Raw genomic sequence first — 23047 nt, 5'->3', positions numbered from 1 at the left:
TTTCATCTACCTGTTTTTCAATTGGGTTTATGCAGTCAAAGGGAGCCATTTAGAGTAATGCTCCTCTGCTTGAGGATGCTTTTGGTCTGTTCCTGTGGCCAAGAAACACATCAAAGTCCCATCTGGAAGTAGCAATCAAAGACACCTGTGTTCACACACATATGGGGGGTGGGTTCTGTCCACAAGCAAGACACTGGGGATGGCAGGAAGGCATAATGGAGAAGTTCTGCCTTTTGGAGACTACAAGCAGGAATGAAAGACATAAACTGTGCTAATACATAAACTGCGCTAATCATTCATCAGATGTGCTGTAGCAGCTTGGAGAGAAGAGGTGGGCATTTTCCTGTGCTGTGAGGTGGGATAGGCTCAACAGACCTCCACCTGGAGCTCACTTGGACAAATTATGCAAAGCAAGAGCAGAAATGCACCTTTCAATAAAGGAAGACCCAGAGTGTATGTTCATAGTCATCATTGTCGCTGCAGACTAAGGCTCAATTCAATAAAGCAAAACCAAAGGAGACGATGGGCGGAGTGTTGAACAATGCAAGCACTCACCCCCAGTCAACGGATCTGGGTTTAATCCATCATCATTCTTTAGCTCACTCTGCCACCTCAGTTCAGACATGGACTGATGCAAATCAGTCTGACCCTGTGCCTCATGGGAACAGTCCAGCCCGAACTGCCAAGCCATGTCTTTCCTGGACCGGAAACAAGCATACTGGGACCGGTTTCTGGCTAATCAGCTGTCATCAGCCAGGCTAACTTGAACCCAGTGGCAAAGTGAGCAAGGGACTCACGTCTGGGCATACCCTGTCAACTTAGGGCGAACAAAGCAAAACCAAAGGGGATGATGGTGGAGTGTTGAACAATGCAAGCACTCACCCCCAGTCAACTGATCTGGGTTTAATCCATCATCATTCTTTAGCTTACTCTGCTACCCCAGTTCAGACATGGCCATATGCAAATCAGTCTGACCCTGTGCCTCATGGGAACAGTCCAGCCTGAACTGCCAAGCCATGTCATTTCAATAAAGGAACACGTAGGGGTCTTTCATAATGGCGGGCGGATCGCCACCGCTCGAATGGAGGTGGCGATCTGCCCATCATTATTCACCGCCAGCCTCCCATTTCCCCCCCCCATATTAGGATAGCGGGGGACCCCGGCGGTAGGAAAGACCGTCCGTCGGTTTTCTGCCAGTCAAACAGGAGACCGGGCGGAAAAGGGGATTGCACCGTCATCCATATCAAGATGCAGGCGGTGATGTGCCTTTCCATGGCGGTGTTGCCGCCATGGAAAGGCATGCAGAGTCTGCATGTGGGGGCCCGTTGCTGGTCCCCAGGGTGTTGTGGGGTAGAGGGTGCACATGGGGGGTACCTATAGTACCCCCCTGCATTTGCATGCACAACGTGGCGGGCACCGCGCAGTGCCTGCCACGTTGTGCATGCAAATGCACAAATGCCTTTTTAACATTGCGGCGGTTGCTGCTGAAAGCACTGCCTGCCGCAATGTTAAAAATGTGGGATGCGTGGCGGGCGCATCCTAATTGGATTTGCGGGACCGCCACACACATAGCGGACGGTCCCATTTGCTGAAACGAAAGTCAGCCTGCTATCGTAATAGACCCCTTAGCGTTTATGTTAACAGTCAGCATTGTTACTACAGACTAAGGCTCAATTCATTGTCAACATCTCAAAAGTAAAAAGCGTGCCCAGGATGCAGCGCATCTTAAGTGAAAGAAGCAGAGGGCATGGCCTTACAAGCAGTACAGATCTCCAACCGAACAATAGTCAAAAGATACACCCAATGGCCCAACAGTCGAAGTCCTGCCTAATATGGAGGAGCCTATTTTTTCTCACACTCGTATTCTATGATCTGCATTTACAGCGCCACCCAAACGATCTGCTGAGCCAGTTCCTCCACTTTTCAGAGCTGGGTTTGAAACTGGCTGATGTTCTGCTATTTCTCCTGGTGCTGCAAACAGCACCATTTCCACAGCTCGAGATTCTGTCAATCTGCAGCAAAGTCACTAGCTTCTCGGCCATATATCCTCCTCAACCCACCAGATTCTCTGTCGTATTCCGCTCCTCGCTTTATAGTCGCTAACAGGCCTAATCAGCCTGGGACACCAAGCACTCGATGGTCGTTCAAAGCTCCACTGGAGCTCATTGAGTCCCCTCCACCTCAAAGACTGCTCTCCCATGCTCCAGAGTCCAGACCATTGTATTTTAAGGATTGGTAATATTGTTTCCAAAAATTTCAACCTAACAACCAGGGCGAATTCTAGCAGGCATCTTAATACTTTGAACGTCCAGTGCTGAAGTACTTTGCTATTGAGGTTAAAACCACAAGACCTCTAGAATCACTTGGCTTCTGCAAAGACCTAACAGATATTGCTTCAAAATGCACACAATACTTTCAAGACATCTACTCAGGGTTTATATATTGTTAAGAATGGCACACGATTGGGAATGAGTCGCACTTAAGAAATTAAATGTATCAAGAAAATGAATTTAATAGAGCAACTCAACCACCAGCTTTCAGAGTTAGCGAAGTGATTCTACGGAACTGAACTTTTCTGTTTAAGCAATGGGCAAACTCGAAAACATAACACAAATCGTTTTTTAAAATATGGCTATACATTGCCTGATTCGCTTTTGTTTTAGAAATGAGCTGATGATGTGCTTACTAGCAGTGCAGACATTTCAGTAGAAAACTGCTCAACCTTTCCCGGTATTCAATATAATGCACAAGGACAGGAGAAGGTGTGTAACCTGATGTACTGAGCTATATATAGGCACAGAAAGCCCAGCAGGATTACCTGAACATTCAGACTGTCTTTGTTGCTCAGATACTGGATTCAAACGCAGTCCATTAATTGAATTTAGAAAAGTAACTTACTTGTAACATCAGTCTGAATGTCGGCAAGCTTAAAGAGAGGTTCAACTTCTTCGGAGTAGACCCTGGAAGCTTCTCGTTTATGGCTGTGCGGGTTAATGATTATTTTTAAAGATTTTGGTCTGTTTGGAAATCCTAAAGAATAAGTTGGACATTTGTTAACATTTGATATGCACTGTTTCTCAAATCTTAATAAATTAACAGTACAAAAAAACCTTGGCAATAATTCACAATACAGCACAATAACATATACAGTTTGGCAATGCAGCATAATAATTCTGTCCTGGCACTTGGTGTAAGGTCTAATTTAAAGTGGGTATGCGGTGAGCAAACAAGGCACAACCATATCTAATTATACACACAAGACACAAAAGTATAAGAATTGCTTGCTCTGTGGACATCTTCCAGTACTGCTTCAATGTCCTGCAACACAGAACACATCAAGGGAAGCCAAGAAGTTTCAAAAGGAAATACATTTTTACAGAGAAACGTGGAGTAATTCGGGGAAGCATTGTTATTTGGTGCTTGTGTACCGCACAATCTATGGTTGGTATGGCATCACCACATCTTTGGGTAGTTCCAATGTGATATTCTAGACGGTTCAGAGCTTTTCAACAAACAACACAGTGTTGATTCTGTTCATTCTATCTCCTTACAGTCTCCGTGTTGCAGAGTAGTAGGCCATCTGGCAGCATCTCAAAGATATTATCAATGCTATGCCATTAGGGTGGACAGCTCACAGTAGGAAACGTGAAAAAGAAGAGTCAAATCAAGATGTGTGAGAAGGGAAATGCACCAGGATTCAGGAAGCAGAAGCGTTCACAAACTATCATTCACCCCCTGTCATACGGTTTTCACCTTTCAGTAGGAAACGTTGGGATGGTGCCAGACTACTTCCATGCAACCCCTCAAGATATGTTGTCCTTTAGACCTGCTATGATGAATAATAAACAAGAACATTTGCTCAATGTGTGTTCAGGGCTTGTACTGAATGGTCAAGGTGTCGTGATAGTGTACTTACGAAGTGGTATTATAAGCAATCTGGTTTCAGAGAAACTAATCTTGCACTGTCATGCAAGCAAATGTGTGTCAAAAGTCATCCTGTATAAAAAGAAAGCAACTTTAGAGACGTGTACATGTAAATGTAACTGTTCCTTTCTGAGCCTAACCTAGCCGTGCAACACCCCCATACGCAGCAGAAACCCCAGTGTTCTGAAAAAGAACAGGTACTACTTCAGCAGCCCCTGTTTCCTCAACTCCATGTCACACCCTCTTTAAATCTTCTTAATAAACATTGACTAGTCAGTCCCCTGCCACTCCTCTCCATCTCTTTGATACAGCTTCCAATCTCATGTGGACTGTTATCTGCCCCCAACCTTGTAAATGAACACACATTTGTGTAATGTGGCAACACATTCAAGGTGTACAATACCATTACACTATCAACAATCAGCCTTTGGGGAACAATGGTATGGCTCCCATGCTCATTCATCAGTGGGAATGGTGCCATGTTGTAGTCTGGCTCCTCAGTCATGCAAGATCAGAGAGGTGTCATAATGTCATGGTATGGTATGACAAGCACATTACTCCCTGCCTCTTACCTAAAACCCTCCTCTACCCACACTCTCTCCTGATGGGTCACACTCCTATACATCTTGCAAAACACATTACAATATGTGAGGCCACATCATTTCTAATTTGTGTACCACTCAGGTATACTCATTTGCGCCCACCTTCTTTCACTGTTTGTTGCTTGGAACACTTGTGGAATTTCAACCGGTCCATCAGTAACACAGTAGACAAAGTTCAATGGAATGGCAAATCATTGCTATCAATAAGGTTTTATAAGCTGTTGCCAACTTGATCAGGAACACAGTATTGTGACAAGATGGACGAAATGTACAGAAACCAACCAATGGACCCGATGGAGAATGATCTCCTGACCTGCTGCTGCAGACACACTGCAACATGAAGCAAGAGTGAAGTTCCACCAGCAAAATAAATGGTACTATCTTGCCACATCCCAGCAAGTGTCTGTCCCAGGTTTAACCTTGAAGTTAATATTAAAACCTAAATGAGGTGTAAACATCATCATCTTGGTTTCAGTGGGGTTGTTAACCAAACCCATCATATGTATCCAATAGGTTATGTAGAGCATAGGGTATCTTAGAGGCCAATAAGATGTCATTGGCAAACAAAAGGGCTTCAGATCTTAGCCTGGCCTAGCAGAGGTACAATATTTGTGCATGAATTAACCACCTTTACCGCTTTGTTCAAGTACAATTGGGTTTGTGATGTCTTAACAAGGAAGATATTTACAACTGCTGTTCTAAAGATGCATCTAACAGAGTCAAAATCTTGATGTTGCGATTAAATAGGAACTTTTGAAATTTATGTTATGCTGCCATAATCTTTCCTAATTTCAGTAATTTTGTGTTATGCTTGTAACGCGAAATTCAAAAAATTACACTATTATGCCACGTTGCAGAATTACATTGCATTTATGTCAAAAATTTAGACTGAGCGCAAAGGACCTAATCAAACAACCAGAATGTGAGCAGGTGCTGTTTTTGACCATTTTTTTAGCGAGATATGTGTCCTTGCAGCCAAAATGCACACAAGAACGAATTGTGCACCAAAATGTAGCGCCAAATGGCAGTTTTGTATGTTGCGTAATTTAGCGTACACTTTCCAAAATTGTGCAGAAAAACACAAAAGTGATCTTCGCATACCCATTTACATGGAACGTCTTTAAACATCATGATTGGCAATAAAAAAAACGATGGGGCAGATTTACAAGCCCCTTGCAACACTTTTACGCTGCGTTACTTTTGTGACACAGCGGCGGCGTAAACAATGCGCCACTATGCGAGATATTTACAATGTGATGCATCTAGTTAGATGTGTAAGGTTGTAAAGCCCTGCGCTACATTATACCTGCATCAGGTATCATGCATGCAGGGTGGGCGTTCCGTCGCAAGGAAGCCCGTAAAAGTGACGCAGGAAAATCTACAAGATTTCACGGAGTCACGTTTACATGCCCGCTGCGTCAAATCATTACGCCTGCTGTAAGCAGTGACGCAGCATATTAGGTATAGGGTACCCCTGAGCAGTGCTGGAGTTGCGTTGCGCTGGCAACACAACTCCAGCACTGCGTCACTCTTACGCCAACAGATGCGTCATGCATCTGTCTATCCTTGCGCCATGGTGCGCCGCATTGTAAATGCGGCGCATCCATGGTGGCGCAAGGGTTTTTTTGAGTCACGCACAATATCTGGCGCATCCCTGCTAATATGCAGGGATGTGCCAGTTATTGTAAATCTACCCCTAAGTTTCTAACTTAGGATGTGGCTGTGGGGTAAACCACCTACTTGTCCTGAGAATTCGGGCACTGCTCCTTCCCAGAATTCAAATATCAATGTTGTCAGGGTTGAGTTTTATTATGGTCACATTGCACGGCAAAGTAATAATTGTCAGGGAAGTGAAGGAGCATTTTTACCTTTAGTACAAGGGGCAATAGACTGTACGCCCATAAAACATCATGACTTATTCGCAAAAATAAAATATATACAAAGAATCATTGGAAGGATATCCGTCATAGATATGCTTCAGATGTAAGTTTTAATCATATATTGATGGGGTATCTCCTCAAATGTGTTCACCGCAGGTAGTGGAATCATTGAATGAATACTCACCATTTAAAATTTCTTTCAACTGTTTGAACCATACATTGCAGTGGTCTTCACTTGTGTTGCCAAGATCGAAGGCTGAATCCTTTAATTTATTGTGTCCCTTTCTTAGGCATATAAAAAGTGTGATACCCAACAAAGTTCCACCTTTGTGTTTTCCAGCACAACAACGACGCTTCATCTTTACAGCAAACATATCTTTTAAGTTCAAAAATTCTTCTTTCTGTTGGTGATTTAAATTGAGATCCTCACCTAAACCGAGAAAAAAAATATCATTACAATAATGCTTCTAGAAGCAACAATATTAAATTAACGCAGTGATCTAATTTAAGAGAATTAACTATTTTACTGTGAGGATTTGATCATTTAAATCAAATGACAAATTTCATGTGGGGTTCAATCACAGTATAAGAGGACTAATTGTGAAGAGTTGGCAAAGTTTCAAATTTTTTCTTTCGGATTGTACACCTTTTTGGGACATGGACCATGAAGACCACATCAGGGATAAACAACGTTGTATAAACTTTGTGGAAACAGTATTTTTAAACAGCATTTGTGTTTTTTGCATACGTTCAAGACACCAATTACAAATGAACATACGATTGTAATTGGAGTAGTTTCTTGTTATTAGTGTACCTACTTTTGTAGTTTTATTTTGTGCCTGTACCATGTGGCAAGAGGGAAGAGAATCTTGTTTGGAATCAGGACTACCAAGTAAGCGCCTACAAAACTTGTTTTTCAAACACGTCAGCAGTGCCTTCAATAATGCGCAAGCAATGACCCTCAAGCTCCAGGGGGTGTGCCTGGGATGTCGGGAGGAAGCGACAGAAGAACTGTTGCCAAACTGATAATCAAGAAGGTCAGACATTATTTACCATGTCCGTTACAGAAGGCCAAAGGCTTTATGGGGTGAAATTCGATGTAGGAACATGATTTTGGGTTGGGTGTTGTTTTTAACACTCTCAGCAAGCCTACCAACACTTCCAGAATAGGCCAAGACTGATACATAAAGAAGGGTAAAGCAGGTCACTAAAACAGTTCCTTGAAAAGGGCCATCAGCGATAGAGTTTCGAGGTGTTGATCAGAGTACAAAACTAACTATGATCTCCTAAAACAAACCCTGTGTTTCTAAGCGTTACCCCAAAAGTATGAAAAGCAACAGTGGCCAAAATCATGCACTCTCACTGCATATATATTTATGAAAAATAACAAAAACAAACTTTTACTAACTTCATGCAAAACTGCATGAACCTAGTGAATATCCTGCTCCCCCAGGTGTACATTTTTCAATCAAACAAAAACGTTGAAATCAATGTATGCAACAAAGCATAAGCGGCACATCAACCAAGTTACAGTCAATAAACAGAGCTTCCAGCTACTAGGTTGTTGAATTATGTAGATTCTTTACTATGAATTCTTCATCTGTTGTTACGTCAAGGTGACTTGATTTAAATAACCTGCCAAAACATGCTTCATCCATAACAAAATCCAGACTTTTCCACGCAGAGGGTATATGCAAACAATTACAACAGCATTGGCATAGCCAATAGGTCTTGCCTTTGGGTCCTTATAAGTGTACAGTTGAACGCTTTTTCAAGGCTAATATGTGCAAAAACTCCACAGATATAAGTGTTACATGGGAAAACAAACAAAAATATCAAATGGATACAGAAGGGCATAATAAACCGAAAACAAGTGAACACAAATATGGTGAATACAATCAGTAAAAAGTATGTGAGTAAGACAGTGAAAATAGGAATAAGAAGTGATGGGAAAAACAAGAGAAACCAAAGAAGAGGGAAAGAAAGGAGGGAAAAAAGAAGAAAGTGAAAATATCAAAGGTTAAAATCTGATCAATAATCACACAAAAATAGTTAATTCCATATAAATGTCACATCGCGAATGCCATTATACCAAAGTAGCGTCATAACTCAAAGAGTTACCTGGTATGCAATTTCTTTAAATCACAAGTTAAAGGAAAGAGACACACATATATGAATATGCTGAAGATCAACAGGCTGTTCTCACAATAGTCAGCATGTGCAAAGATAGTCATCGTGTGTATGTAATAAAGTTGCCGAACAAATGTCAACGAAGATGAACAATCCACCACCCACACATGTATATACATCTATGTACTGCATATGCTTGAAGTGAAAATTAAAAATGCTTACCAAGGTTTCAGATATATGGTCCTAAAGATTGAAAATAAGAACAGTGGAGGAAAGCAGAAAAAGGCAGGGCAAAAACAAAAAGTTGGAAAAGGCTTAGATGGTCAAAAAGGACTGTAATTACCACGTAATTAGCTAGTGCCCCGAGGGTCGTGTGCACGAGTGAGCTGATTTGGCTAGGCATACAGAAATAGATGTCAGTGGATGGGACTAAATAAACCTAACAGGTTCGATCTCCCATGATCATGTGTGCGTGTTAGCTACTGCGGCTTCGGGTTAACAGACGGATTTAAAGGTCACGTTCTGAAACAAACGAGGTTTAAAAAAAAAATTTAAAGCGAGTGCTGTGTGTAACTATAAAAGGATCGTTCAGGGTCTGAAAACGTACTTAATTGTGTGGTATATGCATCGTGGTCTCTGCGGTCCGAGGAACAAAGCGAGTTCAGGGCTGGGTCACGCAGTAATTAATGAACTTCCACCTGACATGAGAGACATTTAGTGTCATCCGAGTAGATCCAGCCACAGGGACATGGAAGAGTTACTATATGTCAGGTCAGTAAGATAATGTAATAAAGGAAAATATTGAAGGAAAGACTTTTTGGCATGTTCAGAGGAAATCCTCAAATTAAACAAAAGTAGTAAATAACCAGACACACACAGCATTTCCCTTGCAGGAGCGAGCAGCAACACCATCTGTTTTAAAGATAATTAAAAACAGATGGCGCTGCTGCTCGCTCCCGCAAGGGAAACACCAAATGTGCATGAATTGCAAAACAAACCAATGCATAACATGCACGCGGTTAACCAAAAGTCCTGAGCGATTGCTAAAGGCCCCCTCCTAAGGAGCACTTGCGCGCTGCGTAGGTGAGACCTAAAAAAGCGTGTTGACTTCATGTTATTCATATTACATCCTTACACCAAGACTACGTAGCCTGCCATCATTGCAAGATGCTATTATAACTTCAATGTCATAGGTATTCTGCATGTTGAGAGAATCTAATGTAATTGGTCCTAGTCACCAACCAGTGCAAAATGTGATCTTAAAAGTTTGGACAGAAAAATGCCATTTGATGTACTGGTTATTAGCTATGCTTGTAAGGAACCACTCCCCATGATTAGACCATGCCAAGACAACGTGCTGAAAAGTTGAGCTTGGTAATTATGTGGTACATCAAGTGCACAAGTGAAGGACAAAATGGTGGTGGCAATAAAAATCTGTTGATTATATATTGTTGTGGAAGAAAGTGAAAATGGCTTGAATAAAAAAAGTCCAAGAAAGACTCAGTATATACCCATCATATTTAATTTTAGCTTCATAATATTTCACTATAGCTACACAACAATTTACTTCCGATACAAAAACTCATCACGTCTAGAGAAAGAGTGGGTACCATGGGTCATAAAATTTGTGAAACTACATTTAAAAAAAGCTTCTAACAGCATACCATATAAACAGAAAGCTTAACTGTTAAATGTTAGGGTATAGATTTTCCATCTTGGATCAATAACATGTTTCTCGAAGGCAAACACAAACAGTAAGTCACCTCCATGTTAGCCACCCAAAACGTCCTGCATTTCACTATCTGTGTTCAGTTCCATTTTAAATGGCTTTACTTTTTGTAAACCAAAGTGTTTCAGATCCACGTAACATCTGTAGCTCAGGAGTAGTTTTGACACTATTTATAGCTTCAAACATGACACTGAGGTCCACAGATAGGTCCTGTTTTTCACTATAATGAATAGGAATGGGGTACCTAGCATCATAGTGGCGTACAGCAGTATGTGCCCTCAGAATCTTTCGTTTAATGTTCATGTGGGGCTGCCCACATACATTTTCTCCTTAGGGCATACTAATACATATACCATGTATCTCATTTGGCAGTTAATATCTTGCTTGGCTTTGTAAGTGGTATCAGCATTATACATGTATGACTTTTATATATTCACAGTATATCTGTATACAGAGCACATTTCACATTTAAAGAAGCATGTTAATGCTTGCTGCAACTATGTTCAATGTTATGATATGATGTAGCTTAAAATGTGTTCTACCGTCTATGCTGGTCAGAGCAAGAGGTTTGTCATTATTATTCAACTTTTTGAGTTTGGCTACTTAAGTGATTCAAGTATGATGTTTGCTACCTTAACTCTGACTTTGTAACAGTGCTCCAGTCATACCGGTGAACAAAGAATCTTGTTCTTTGCTACACTACTGCAAGGCAAGTGTTCCCTTCTTTACATGGATTCAGTTTTATTATACATGCACCTATTTTAATTGTTTGTGTTGGGCCGCATTTTTATGAAGGAGGGAATCTAATTTGTATCTTTTAATATTTCTGTACTCTGGTCCGCCGCGTTATCTGTCAATCGTACAGATGGAGAGGGGCTTTTCTCATCCTGGTTCCCACTGAATTGCTGCTATTTGACAGGTCAGCATTTAAGATGTTCTCCTCATTTAAGCCTATACAATTAGTAGCAGGACATGGACGTGCTGCCACTGCACAACAAATTTTCCCTTTTTTTACTTGGCTGCCATTTTATTTCTACTTGGACCTATTTTAATTGTATGTCTTACGCCACATTTTTAGGGAAGGGGGACCTCTACTTTATATCTTTACTTTTCTGCTCTCTGGTCTGCTGCGGTTTTGGCCAATTGTGCAGGGAGAGAGTGGGTCTTTTCTCTTTCTAGTTGTCACTGATCCCCTGCCATTTTGATAGGCCCGCGGTTCAGATGTTCTCCCCATTTAGGCCTAGAAAATTAGCAGCAGAGCGCGGCTGCACTGCCACTGCACAGCAAGTGTCAGCTTCTTTAAGTGGCTGCCATTTTCTTACTACTTGCACCTATTTTAATTGTCTGTGTTGCACTGCATTTTTAGGGAAGGTGAGACTCCAATTTGTATTTTTTTATATTTCTGTGCTCTCTGGTCTGCCATGGCTTCGGCCGATTGTGCAGATGGAGCAGGGCTTTTCTCTTCCTGGTTGCCACTGAACTGCCCAAACACAAGAAGATGATGGATGGAGCACTGAAACTTTTCAGACACTCACCCCCAGTCACAGATCTGGGTTGAATCCATCATTGTTCTATAGCTCACTTCACCACCCCAGTTCAGACTCAGCCATATGCAAATTGGTCTTGACCCTGTTCCTCATTGGAACAGTCCAGCCTGAACTGCCAAGCCAAGTTTTCCCTGGACCGGAAACTAGCATTCTGTGACCGGTTTCGGGGTAACACACCTCATCAGCCAGGCTAGCTTGAATCCAATGGCAAAGTGAGCAAGGGACCTACGTCTGGGCATACCCTGCCAACTTAGTTCGAACAAAGCAAACACAAGGTGATAACGGACGGAGCGCTGAAACTTTCAGACACTCACCCTCAGTCACAGATCTGGGTTGAACAACTGCCATTTTGACAGGCCGGCAGTTCAGAAGTTCTCCTCATTTAAGCCTATAAAATTAGTAGTAGGCATGTACGTGCTGCCACTGCACAGCAAGTGTCCTTTCTTTACTTGGCTGCCATTTTATTACTACTTGCAACTTTTTTAATTCTTTGTGTTGCACGGCATTTTTAGGGAATGTGGGACTCCAATGTGTATCTTTTAATATTTCTGTGCTCTCTGGTTTGCCATGGCTTTGGCTAATTGAGTGGAGAGAGCGGGGCTTCTCTCTTCATTTTCCCACCTTAGAGGGACGAGCGTCCTGAAGATAGTGCAGGTTCTCTTGCTTTGCTAATCCTTTCACACCCGAGGTGAAGGATAATTTTGTTCCCCTTGTTATCCCTTTTATTTTACATAAAAGTCAGCCGTCAGTACACGCCAAACACAATACTCACCTTATGCCTGTTCTTGGCATTTACTGTAACATTAGCTATTATTATACAAACTTGCAGTTGAAATTTGGGATCTTCTACTACCTCAGATGTGTGCTTCTTTAGGGAGACTTGCTTAAATACCTCGTCCCTTCCCTGTATCCCTCTTGCACTGTATGATAATTACCAGTTAATTAGACTGGCTAGGGAATTCAGGCCAAGTGTGGGAGTTGGTGTTGCATTTTGGAACTTGGCTAAGTGTCAAATTATTGAATCCTCACTAGAGGAGTGGGCTGAAAGCTCTATTTTCAAATGCGAGTTGTCGGGTGGTCTCGATTGGAAGGGTGCTCTTATCTAGTAGACTCCTGGTAACAAGAAAGATTTTAGACATCTTCTGGCTGAACGTAGTGCCCCTTTCACATTGTCCTCCAGCAATTTTGTTTACTGGGTGATTTTAATTTTTATGGGGAAGATGGTATTAATCCAGTGGTTGCCACCTTTTTGAAGACTTAGAGATGCTGGGTCTTCACCAGATGGTTACTGGTCCAACACATGTGGCGGCACACACCTTATATATGATTTTCACTAAGTCTGCACTTTTAAAGAGCAAAGGACCTCTACCTCCCACTTGGACAGACCACTATCTGATCAAGTTTCAGATTGAAAGGATTGACGTCATGCATCAGCCGGCCAATGTGGGGCATAACGCCTGATGAGCCTGGAATGCCATCCTGTTAGATGGGTTTTCTAAGACATTCAGCCTGGGAGACTTGACTTCTAATTCAGGTATTAACGAAGCGCATTCTAGCTATCATAAATCTCCTTCTTCAGCCTTCGACAAAATGTCTTCACTCGTTCTATCTAAGCACTCCTCCTCCAGGCCACATGCCCCATGGTTTTCTATGGAACTGACTACTCTAAAAACTGGCTGTAAAAGGCTGGAGAGACGCTGATGCCATGCCATACTAAAACCCCAGCTGATAAAGCTGCTTACAAATTGGCATTATGCCAATAACATACCCAGATCAGGAATTCCAGTAGAAGTCATATATCAAATGTCAGGCAGAATTGAAAAGGCGGATAATTCTACCAAAGAACTTTATAAAGTTCTCAACAAGTTCACCAAACCTCCAACCTGGATCAAGGATATCCCAGTTTCCCAACAGCTATGTGACTCTTTGGCAGACTTTTTTGGGGTTAAGATCAAAGCTATTGATAAGAAGTTCCCTTCTAGCCAGACTCAGATTAATTCAACCCTTTTAAATATGCCTCCCAAGGTTGCAATCCAGAACCTAGATAGATTCCAAACTTGCACCTTGGACCATATTCGGGAGCCACTGATCGAGTCCAAATCTGATTCACCTGCATACCTTTGCACCCTTAGAGTCGCTGCAAATCTTGGAACTTTGATAGCCCCTTCTATTCTTTTGCTATTCAATCTCTCGCTTGAATCATCCAAAATCCCACTAACTTGGAAGGCTGCGCTGGTTTCCCCAATACTGAATAAATTGAATGCCAATCCAAATAAATTGTCCAACCATCACCCTATATCTCTTCTATCTTTGCTGGCAAAAAAGCTGGAAAACTGTGTTAATAAACAGATTATGGCATTCTTGGAGCACCATAAGATTCTGGATCCCTCCCAATCAGGATTAAGTGCCGCTCACAGCACAGAGGCAGTGGCAGTTACGTATGCAATACGCTGTATTTTAGATGCTGGTTGCCCTGCCATGCTTGTGTTGTTAGACCTTTCAGCGGCTTTCGAAACCGTTTCCCATGCAGTATTGATCAGCAGACTGCAGACAATCAGTGTCAGGGGCAAGGCTCATCTGTGGCTGACAGACTTTTTAGAGAGCCACACTCAAACATTGGGTTCATTCAAATCGCGCACTATTTCCATCAACAAGGGGTGCCTCAGGTCTGATCTTCGAGCCGTACTATCTTTAACATCTATGTTGCCCCCCTGGCCCAGAATGTTATATATTGTGACTCTGATGTAATCTCATATGCTGAGTACACTTCGCTGATCATTTTGCTGAGGCAGAACATCGACAATGCTACATACGATTGACAAGGCTGAACAGTTAAAAAAACGGAATACTTGCTGTTCGAAAAAGCACAGCTCCTAAAGACCCCTGATAGATGGCCTGTGGAGCTTGGGGCAGCTCCTTCTCCATATCACATCGTAAATAATCTGGGTGTTAAACTGGACCATTACCTTTGCATGAAGAGTCACACCATTGCAATTTGAGTTTTTTGTTTTAAGACAATAAGCCTTCTGAGGAGGGTTTTTCCTTGGCTACCATCTTTTCTCAGGAAAACACTGGTCGAGGCCTTGGTTATAAGCCGCCTTGATTACAGTAATGTGCTGTTTATGGCAGTTAATGACACCTTATTGTTTAAGCTACAGGTGGTGCAAAATACTGCTGACTGCCTGGCTTGTAATCTGCCGGCAGGCTCCCCCTTAGTTCCTATTCTGATAGATCTTCATTGGCTTCCTGTCAGGAAGCATATCTTGTTTAAGACTAGTTATCTTATCCACAAGTCCTTGATGAGTAATGCCCTTTTATAACTAATGATAAACTGCATTACTATCGACCTTCCTGCACTTAAAGATCTAGCAATAAGGAAATTCTGACTGTTTCCCATGTTCACACTTCTAGATACAGAAGGAGAGCCTTCTCCTTCATGGGCCCTACTTCCTGGAATCAACTGCCTCTCCACCTTTGTTGTTGCGCAGATTTACTAAATTCAAGAATATGTTGAAAACTTGTTTTTTTTATTCTCTGGTTGTTTGTTGTGTGCTGGCTGTGCGCCGAGATATACATTTGGGTATGATTTGTTGTGCTTCATCAAGTTATATTAACAACATAACATACAGCTTTTACAGATCCTTAGCATTGCCGCTTGTGGTATTTCTCTCTTTTGATGGGAAAGAAGTGTGCGAGCAGCATGCACTTATTGCATTATTTGACGCATTCTTGTAATATAAGGTACTGTGCCTTATAGTAAATTTGATGCTTTACTCATTATTACTCATTAGGGTTAATATAATCGAAAAATTCTACAAGTTCAGTGATATTAATATTCTCTATGTCATAAGGTCATAAGGACATCGATAAAAAGATCCGCCTAATGATCCCCCATAATCCACAAATTGGGCTCCTGGGGATCACAGACGGCCTGGATGGCTTCAGATCTGACAAATCATTCCTAAACACAGCTATGGTAGTATCCAAGAGGGATAGCCAAGAGGGATATTGCAGCTAACTGGTCAAACCCCGTCCCACCCACTATAACGAAATGGCGCAGTAGGGTGGACTGGTGCACCACACAAGAGAAGTCTTTATACGAGGAAAGAGGGTGCCCAGCGAAACACTGCAAAGTCTGGGGCAAATAGTTGGGGCAGATGGATTAACGTAGCTCCAATGTAGGAAAGGTTTAGCAAGACTATGTATTGTTGGCGCTTTTTCTTCACATGTAACATGAGTTTTTTTACTACTGCTGTAACATGCTGCTTTTAATTACTGCTGGTGTATTTTCCCTTCCTTGTTTAAAATCAATAACATTGATTATGAAAATAAAGATCCACCTAATGGATTATTTTCAGACTGAGAATCGGGGGGATGAAACTGTATTGGAGTGACATGACATAATGAGACATAACTCACTACTAGTTCTCTTGTGTCTGATGATCTTTGGAAGTTTTGAGATGTACAAACTGCTGTGAATTGCATGAAGCGAGTGATCCTGCCTTTTTCCAGGGGTATTAAGTGTGGAGTTTTTCCCCATCAGATACAAATTCATTTGCATCTGCTAAATAAAACATAGATTGAGAGGAGGCGGTCATGAAATGTTTCTGTACAAAATTGGGTACAGAGAAAACTTGACCCTAACTAAGGTTGTTAGTAGTTCACCCACTCTAAGATTGTTTTTGGAAAACAGTGCAAAATTAACTTTTCAGCACAATTTCCCTCAAAAGTGTCTAAAAAGTCTCAAGCAAGTCAGGTAGTCATGAACCTTAACCTTGCCAATTGCTATGTCAATGTCTCCTGTGGGATTCATTCCCTACAGTAATCACAAATCTATGAAAAGATGCAAAGAAATTGATGTCTGTGAAATCCTTACAAGTTATTCACTTTTATGACTTTTGCACTGCTGGGCCTTGGGCTCCTCCCTCAGACTTATGGGGCATTTGGTAATTTAGGTCATAAAATTGTATCACTTTTCAGTTCAATATCAAAATAGTTTGTGAATATTATGGAAATTACACTAATCTGGAGGTGGAAAAAGACAAGATTACAATAGTTACTTAATTGAGTAAATTGGCCTTACTCCTACATCCAGTCCCTCTTCAGAATTATGGAAGTCTTTGTACTCAAGATGCTGGGATCTTTTTGAGATCCTAAGGAGAAAGACTCTATAAGGTTTGACAGAGAATACATTGTAGCTTACTTACCTTCCTGACATAGGTAACTGCTACAAAGACATGGTAAACAAGGTTGTTAAATGGGGGTACAAACAATTTAGGAATGACTAAACTGTGCCATGAGGTTCAAATCCCAAACACGAAAATGTTTTCAAATTGAGGAGACAGTTGAAGAAGTTCATACAGGAAAAAGAGCACACAATTGCCTTAAAGTAGAGAAACCTTTCCTCTCTAAATTTCTGTGTGCAGTAATAAAACAAGGTAAGCCCAGCAAGCACCCACTTAAGCTCGAGTTTTCCAAGATATAATTAAAAAATCACAACACTATAAGATTGATGTTCTTAGGATACGAGTAATTAACACTGTCTTTCCTATCAGGTAGAATATTGTCTTCTATGTTTGTGCCCGTCCAGGCGGCAGAGAAGTGGAGGCTTCTTTTACCCTCTAAAGCAAAGTTGTTTATTCTGGGAAAACTTAAACCTGAAAACAAAGGCTCACAATCCTTGATACACTCAGAGAACTGGTCATGTACCTCTCCCACTGACTGAAGACAAGTAAAACAAGCCATAGCAGAAACAATAGGTCTCGCCTTCGCGTCAAAAGCTATTCACATTGTGGATGCTTTAGCCATGTTGTACAGCCGCAAAGCATAGCTGAAAGTAAAAAAAAATTCAGCATGTACGCATTATGTAAAAATGCCAAAAGGGGTTGTGTAAGGAATTGTGTAAGCATTATGTAACAATAACAAAGTGGTTTCAATGTGTTTCACGAGGCACCGAAAAGTATAAATGCCATGTTTGAACTTGTACTTGTTAGTCCCCTCCCTGGCACTTGCTGTGTCTGAGTGATGGGACTCCTCTCATGAGTGAAAAAAAACTTGTATTTTATTTCCATTCCAGTGTTGATCCTCATTTTGTGAACCTGTAGACTAAGGGTGTCCATGCACCAGTGAGACTGATAGGAATCTCACTTCTACAATTGGCACCCAAAGTGGGGCCCCATTGAAGGACACAGCTGGACTAGAAGGAGGTTGTTTCGACAGGACAAAAACACTAAGGGGCGCTCCGCAGACTGAGACTTGCTCTCGTGGCCAAGGTGATTAACAGCTTATCGTTCTGACCTTCGTGGCAGCTGTGTGTCTCAACTGGGGCTCTTCCGTTGGCATTTTTGGAGGTGATCTATTGAACAGAGGATCGGCAGGTGGGAGTTGGAGTACTGCAGGCAGGTGGGAGTTGGATCAAATTGGTTGTCTTTTCAGGGTTTTGTATTGGTATAACAAATGTTTGCAAATGTTTTTTGCATGTAATGTGAGAAATATTTCTCATCTTTTGGTTTTAGTATAATATACATGCCTCTTTTGAGCACACTTTGTGCATTATGTTGTTGTTGCAACACAAATAGTATTTTGGAAGAAAGACAACCAGCGCCTCTAGAAGGCACTCTGAATTATGAAATGTACATTAAATATGGTATTTCTTTCACACTGTTTAGCACATTCTGGAACAAATATATGAAGGCAGATGCCAGTTTACAGTGACCACTTAAATGGTACCTTCGATTTAAATAAACTGCAATATGTAGAAGAGCAGCTCTTTAAGATGCCAGTTTACGGTGGCCACTTAAATGGTACCTTTGATTTAAATAAACTGCAATATGTAGAAGAGCAGCTCTTTAAGAAAAAAAAGTAGGCAGAGTAGGTTTGATGCCGTAGGGTTATGGAGAAAACAAATTAAACAAAAACAGATTAAAGAAGAAAATGATAGGAACAAATTTGAAGAACAGACTATTGTACAGAAAAGAATTATGATTAAAAGCACAAGAAGAGAGTGTAGAAAGTAATGAGAGAAGGGTTAGACTTTAAATGCAAAAAGTATATATGGCCAGGGCACTCCCTGGTTGCCTAAAGGCCGTGGCAGCAACTGCCATTTTAATCATACAATCAGCAGGACTTGTACTGGATCATAAATTGACTGTTTTTGTTCCCCATTCAGTTGATGTATTATTAAATCAGACTAAGCACTTTGTTAGCACCACACATTACACTTAAACGCTGCCTGAACTTGAATCCAGCTACGTTGCTGCTTTTGCCCTCTGAACAGCCTAGTAATATACATGACAGTATTTTTACCACTGAAGAACAAACAAAGGGTCAGGTGGACCTGACTGACATGCCCTTGCCCGATGCTCAGGGTGAATTGTATGTAGATGGATCTTGTTCTAAGCCACCCAAAGGCACCACAACTGCAGATTATGGTATTACCACACTGCATACAATTGTGGAGACAGCATGGAGAATTAGTTAAAAATGTGCTGACCGTAGTAGATGATGTTAATCATCAGATTGCTGATGAGGATGTACATTTTAAAATGGTCCAACAAGAGACAGCTATAGCAGAAATGACAGTTCCAAAATTACATTATGATTTGAAAGAAATAATAAACACAGAAGTAAGGGAGTTCAAAGAGAAAGGTGTCAGATTAATAAAACATGCAGAAAATGTCTTATTCAAATTAGAACCAGATGACATGTGATCAAGAAAACCGTCAGTTGCAGAGATGTTACTAATAATTGGAGATAAACTCAGTAAAGGATTTATGATGGAATTGATAGGAACTTTATGTAACATTCTGATCACAGGTTCACAGACACTAAAAGAACAGAATAATGCAGGAGAGTAGAAGTATAACTTTTCTAGGTGGTCCTACAGTACTGAATCCAGCCTATATATATTTGTTCACATTCCATGTGCTGAAGAATGGCTTACTGTTATTGATTTTTGTCAAGTTCATGTCACAGTGCTATTGCATGAGAATTGTAAGAAATACTGTCAAAAAGAAGATGAATGAATGGGACACATAATTAGAAAGGGCACTACAAAGGTGTCACCAGTGAGAGTGGAAATATTTCACTAGATGAATCCACCTCAAATTCAGAAAGAAGTCAGGATGTTTTTTGGAAGTGGTTGGGTGCTGTAGTGAGTGGTTACCAAACCTTTCCCTAGTGGCTAAGCCTTTATTGAGGCTGACACACAAGGATGAGTCTGATCGGCTTCCATTGGACAACAATTACACAAAAGCATTCCTAGAGTTGAAAGAGAAAAAGTGTTGCGACGCAGCACTAGGAGTGAAAGTTTCTTTAAAAGAAAATACATCAATTTGCAGGGAGAGGGAGGGCTGCACACTCTCAGTGCCTGTTCAGAAACATGAATGTGTTCAAAGGTCTGTGACATACTCCCCAATGGCAAAACACACAAGATGATGGACGGAATGTTGCACAATGGCAAAAGATTCACCCCCAGTCACAGATCTGGGTTTAATCCATCGTTATTTTGCTCACCAAGCCACCCCAGTTCAGACATGGCCATATGCAAATCAGTCTTGACCCTTTGCCTCATGGGAACAGTCCAGCCCGAACTGCCAAGCCATGTCTTCCCTGGACCGGAATCAAGCATCCTAGGACCGGTTTCTGGCTATCAGTCTTCATCAGCCAGGAAAGCTTGACTCTAGCGGTGTAGTAAGCACGGGACCCACGTCTGGGCATACCCTTTCCACATAGGGTGAACAGCAAAACACACAAGATGATGGACGGAATGTTGCACAATGGCAAAAGATTCACCCCCAGTCACAGATCTGGGTTTAATCCATCGTTATTTTGCTCACCATGGCACCCCAGTTCAGACATGGCCATATGCAAATCAGTCTTGACCCTGTGCCTCATGGGAACAGTCCAGCCCGAACTGCCAAGCCATGTCTTGTCTGAACTGGGGTGGCAGAGTGGGCTAAAGAATGGTGATGGATTAAACCCAGATCTGTTGACTAGGTGTGAGTGTTTGATTGGTTCAGATGCTCCGTCCATCACCACCCCCTTTTGTACCGCTTTGTTCGCCATAAGTTGGCAGGGTATGCTCAGACATGAGTCCCTTGCTCACTTTGCCACTGGATTCAAGCAAGCCTGGCTGAAGACGGCTGTAATGCCAGAAACCGGTCCTAGGAAGCTTGAATCCGGTCCAGGGAAGGCATGGCTTGGCAGTTCGGGCTGGACTGTTCCCATGAGGCACAGGGTCAGACTGCATTTGCATATGGCCATGTCTGAACTGGGGTGGCAGAGTGGGCTAAAGAACGGTGATGGATTAAACCCAGATCTGGTGACTGGGTGTGAGTGTTTGATTGGTTCAGATGCTCCGTCCATCACCACCCCCTTTTATACTTCCCAATGACCATTGACCTCAACGTCACAGAAATGCCTAGCTGCCTTAATTTAGTAGCAATGGTAAATGTCAGTCACAAGAAACGTCTGAATTCAAATGTATTGAGCTTACAGACAACAAATGGAATTGTTTGAGATGAAACTGAATCTGAATTTCTAGGTGCAATTATGTTGTCAAAGCTTCATGGCTTTCAGTAGTTACATCAGCCCAAAATTCGAAATTAATTGCCCTTACCATAACATGCAGTATAACTGCTCAAATGGGAGTCATTATTGTCATGGGAGAGACAAATGCTAAATCAGTTGTACAAAATTGTGTCCTGTTAGCATACACATTCAATGGAATTTTTACAGGTGAATATGAAAAGGATACTGTTTATTTAATGCTGATTTTAATGACTTAAAGAACTAAAAGAGGTATAAGAAATGTTTTAGAAGCAAAACAACACGGTTGTATCAGAACAGAATATGAGAAAAATGACAAATGTATAGTAGCAAATGTGTTATTGCAAAAACTGATGCCCAGGTATAGATTGCCAGTTTCTCTCAAATCTGATCATAATGAGGTGCCAAAGATCATGTGTGCAGAACCACAAATTGGACAAAGATTGGATTGTAGCTATCTGCCTGAAGTTTCAAGCACAATAAAGCAAGACAAAGACAGCACAAAGATAAACTTTGCAAAAGACTGTGTTTCAGCATCACTTAAGTGGCTTGAATATGTACATACAAATGCACTTGTGAAAAGCACTGATGAAAAGACTAGCCATTGCTGTGAATGTCTGGCTGATGTGGAAAGTGCCAAAACTTTCATCTGAGAGATATTGTGAAATGGAAAGGCCTGTTCCAAATGACCCTGACAAAGATTGTTGTGAAATGTGGTGGCCTTCCAAATTGGGTGTATGCCTCTCACACACTATGGTCCCGTGTCCCCCTGATAAAACAGCTCCTCTTCAAGAAAAGATGCCAGCAGATGTCAAAAGCCAACAGAAGAGGGTCAGTCAAGCTGAAGCAGCACTAAAGCAAACTGCACTGGAAAAGCAAAAAGTGAAAACTGACTCAGATGAAAGCGGTGTCAAAGAGGTGAATGAGTCAGGTGCAGCCTCTGAAAATCTGGCTGAAAGGGTATCCAAAATGTCTGCAGTGGTCCTTTGAAAAATCATTTGCACCCATAGCTGAAACATCTGAAACTGATCAAAGTGAAAATAAAAGTGAAAAGCTTGGATTGAAAACATGCAGAGGTTTGATGGTGCTCTGTCAGAGTTTCTCAGAACCTGAGTGGTAGAATTGCATGAAAAAAATACAGAATGCCACATTGAACGAACTGTGTAATGCAAAGTTTAAACTGTATGAGCCACCCTAATGGCAAGCTGATAACAAAGAGTCAAGAAATGCTGAAATAAATAACTGAGAACTGTCAAAGGAGGGAGGAATGGCGGGTGGGGGGGAAGCAGGAACACAGACAAAGGAGGGAGGATGGAGGTAAGCAACACATACAAGGGAGGGAAGAACACAAAGGGGGAGAAGTACATGAGGGACCCCAGCTGAAAAAGTTACACCCTGATGGAGTGCATAAACACAAAGTAAAAAGTTGTGCCTCAAAAAATGAGCCATGGAAAGACACAAGATATACATCCAGGGGAGATACGAACACATGAAAAGGAAGGATGCCTAAGCATTCAAGCAATAGCAAGCACATGAGAGTGACAAAGAAGCCAACCAATGGTAAGCTGTGGATGGCCTCTAAGTCCACTGTTATAAACCAAAAGATCACAAAAAGACAGTGCGTGCACTGTTTAGGCGATACCTGAACATCGATTCCTGTACGCCAGACCAATCATCAGTAGTCCA

General features: G+C 41.6%; 1 protein-coding gene across 1 annotated transcript in view; it reads right to left on the bottom strand.

Annotated features, from left to right (window-relative positions):
• The window catches only part of CERKL (CERK like autophagy regulator), a 514456-nt gene that overhangs the window by 434028 nt on the left and 57381 nt on the right, over positions 1-23047 (bottom strand). Inside the window, exons 2-3 of the mRNA XM_078681475.1 lie at positions 6591-6836; positions 2899-3030 (exon numbers count right to left, since the gene is read on the bottom strand). Coding sequence (XP_078537601.1) covers positions 2899-3030; positions 6591-6836 — 378 coding nt within the window. The remainder of the gene's footprint in view (positions 1-2898; positions 3031-6590; positions 6837-23047) is intronic.

This window comes from Lissotriton helveticus, chromosome 3_1 (genome assembly GCF_964261635.1).
Source record: "Lissotriton helveticus chromosome 3_1, aLisHel1.1, whole genome shotgun sequence".
Lineage (NCBI taxonomy): Eukaryota > Metazoa > Chordata > Amphibia > Caudata > Salamandridae > Lissotriton > Lissotriton helveticus.
The sequence above is the reverse complement of the archived record's forward strand: the minus strand, read 5'-3'. Positions and strand labels throughout refer to the sequence as shown.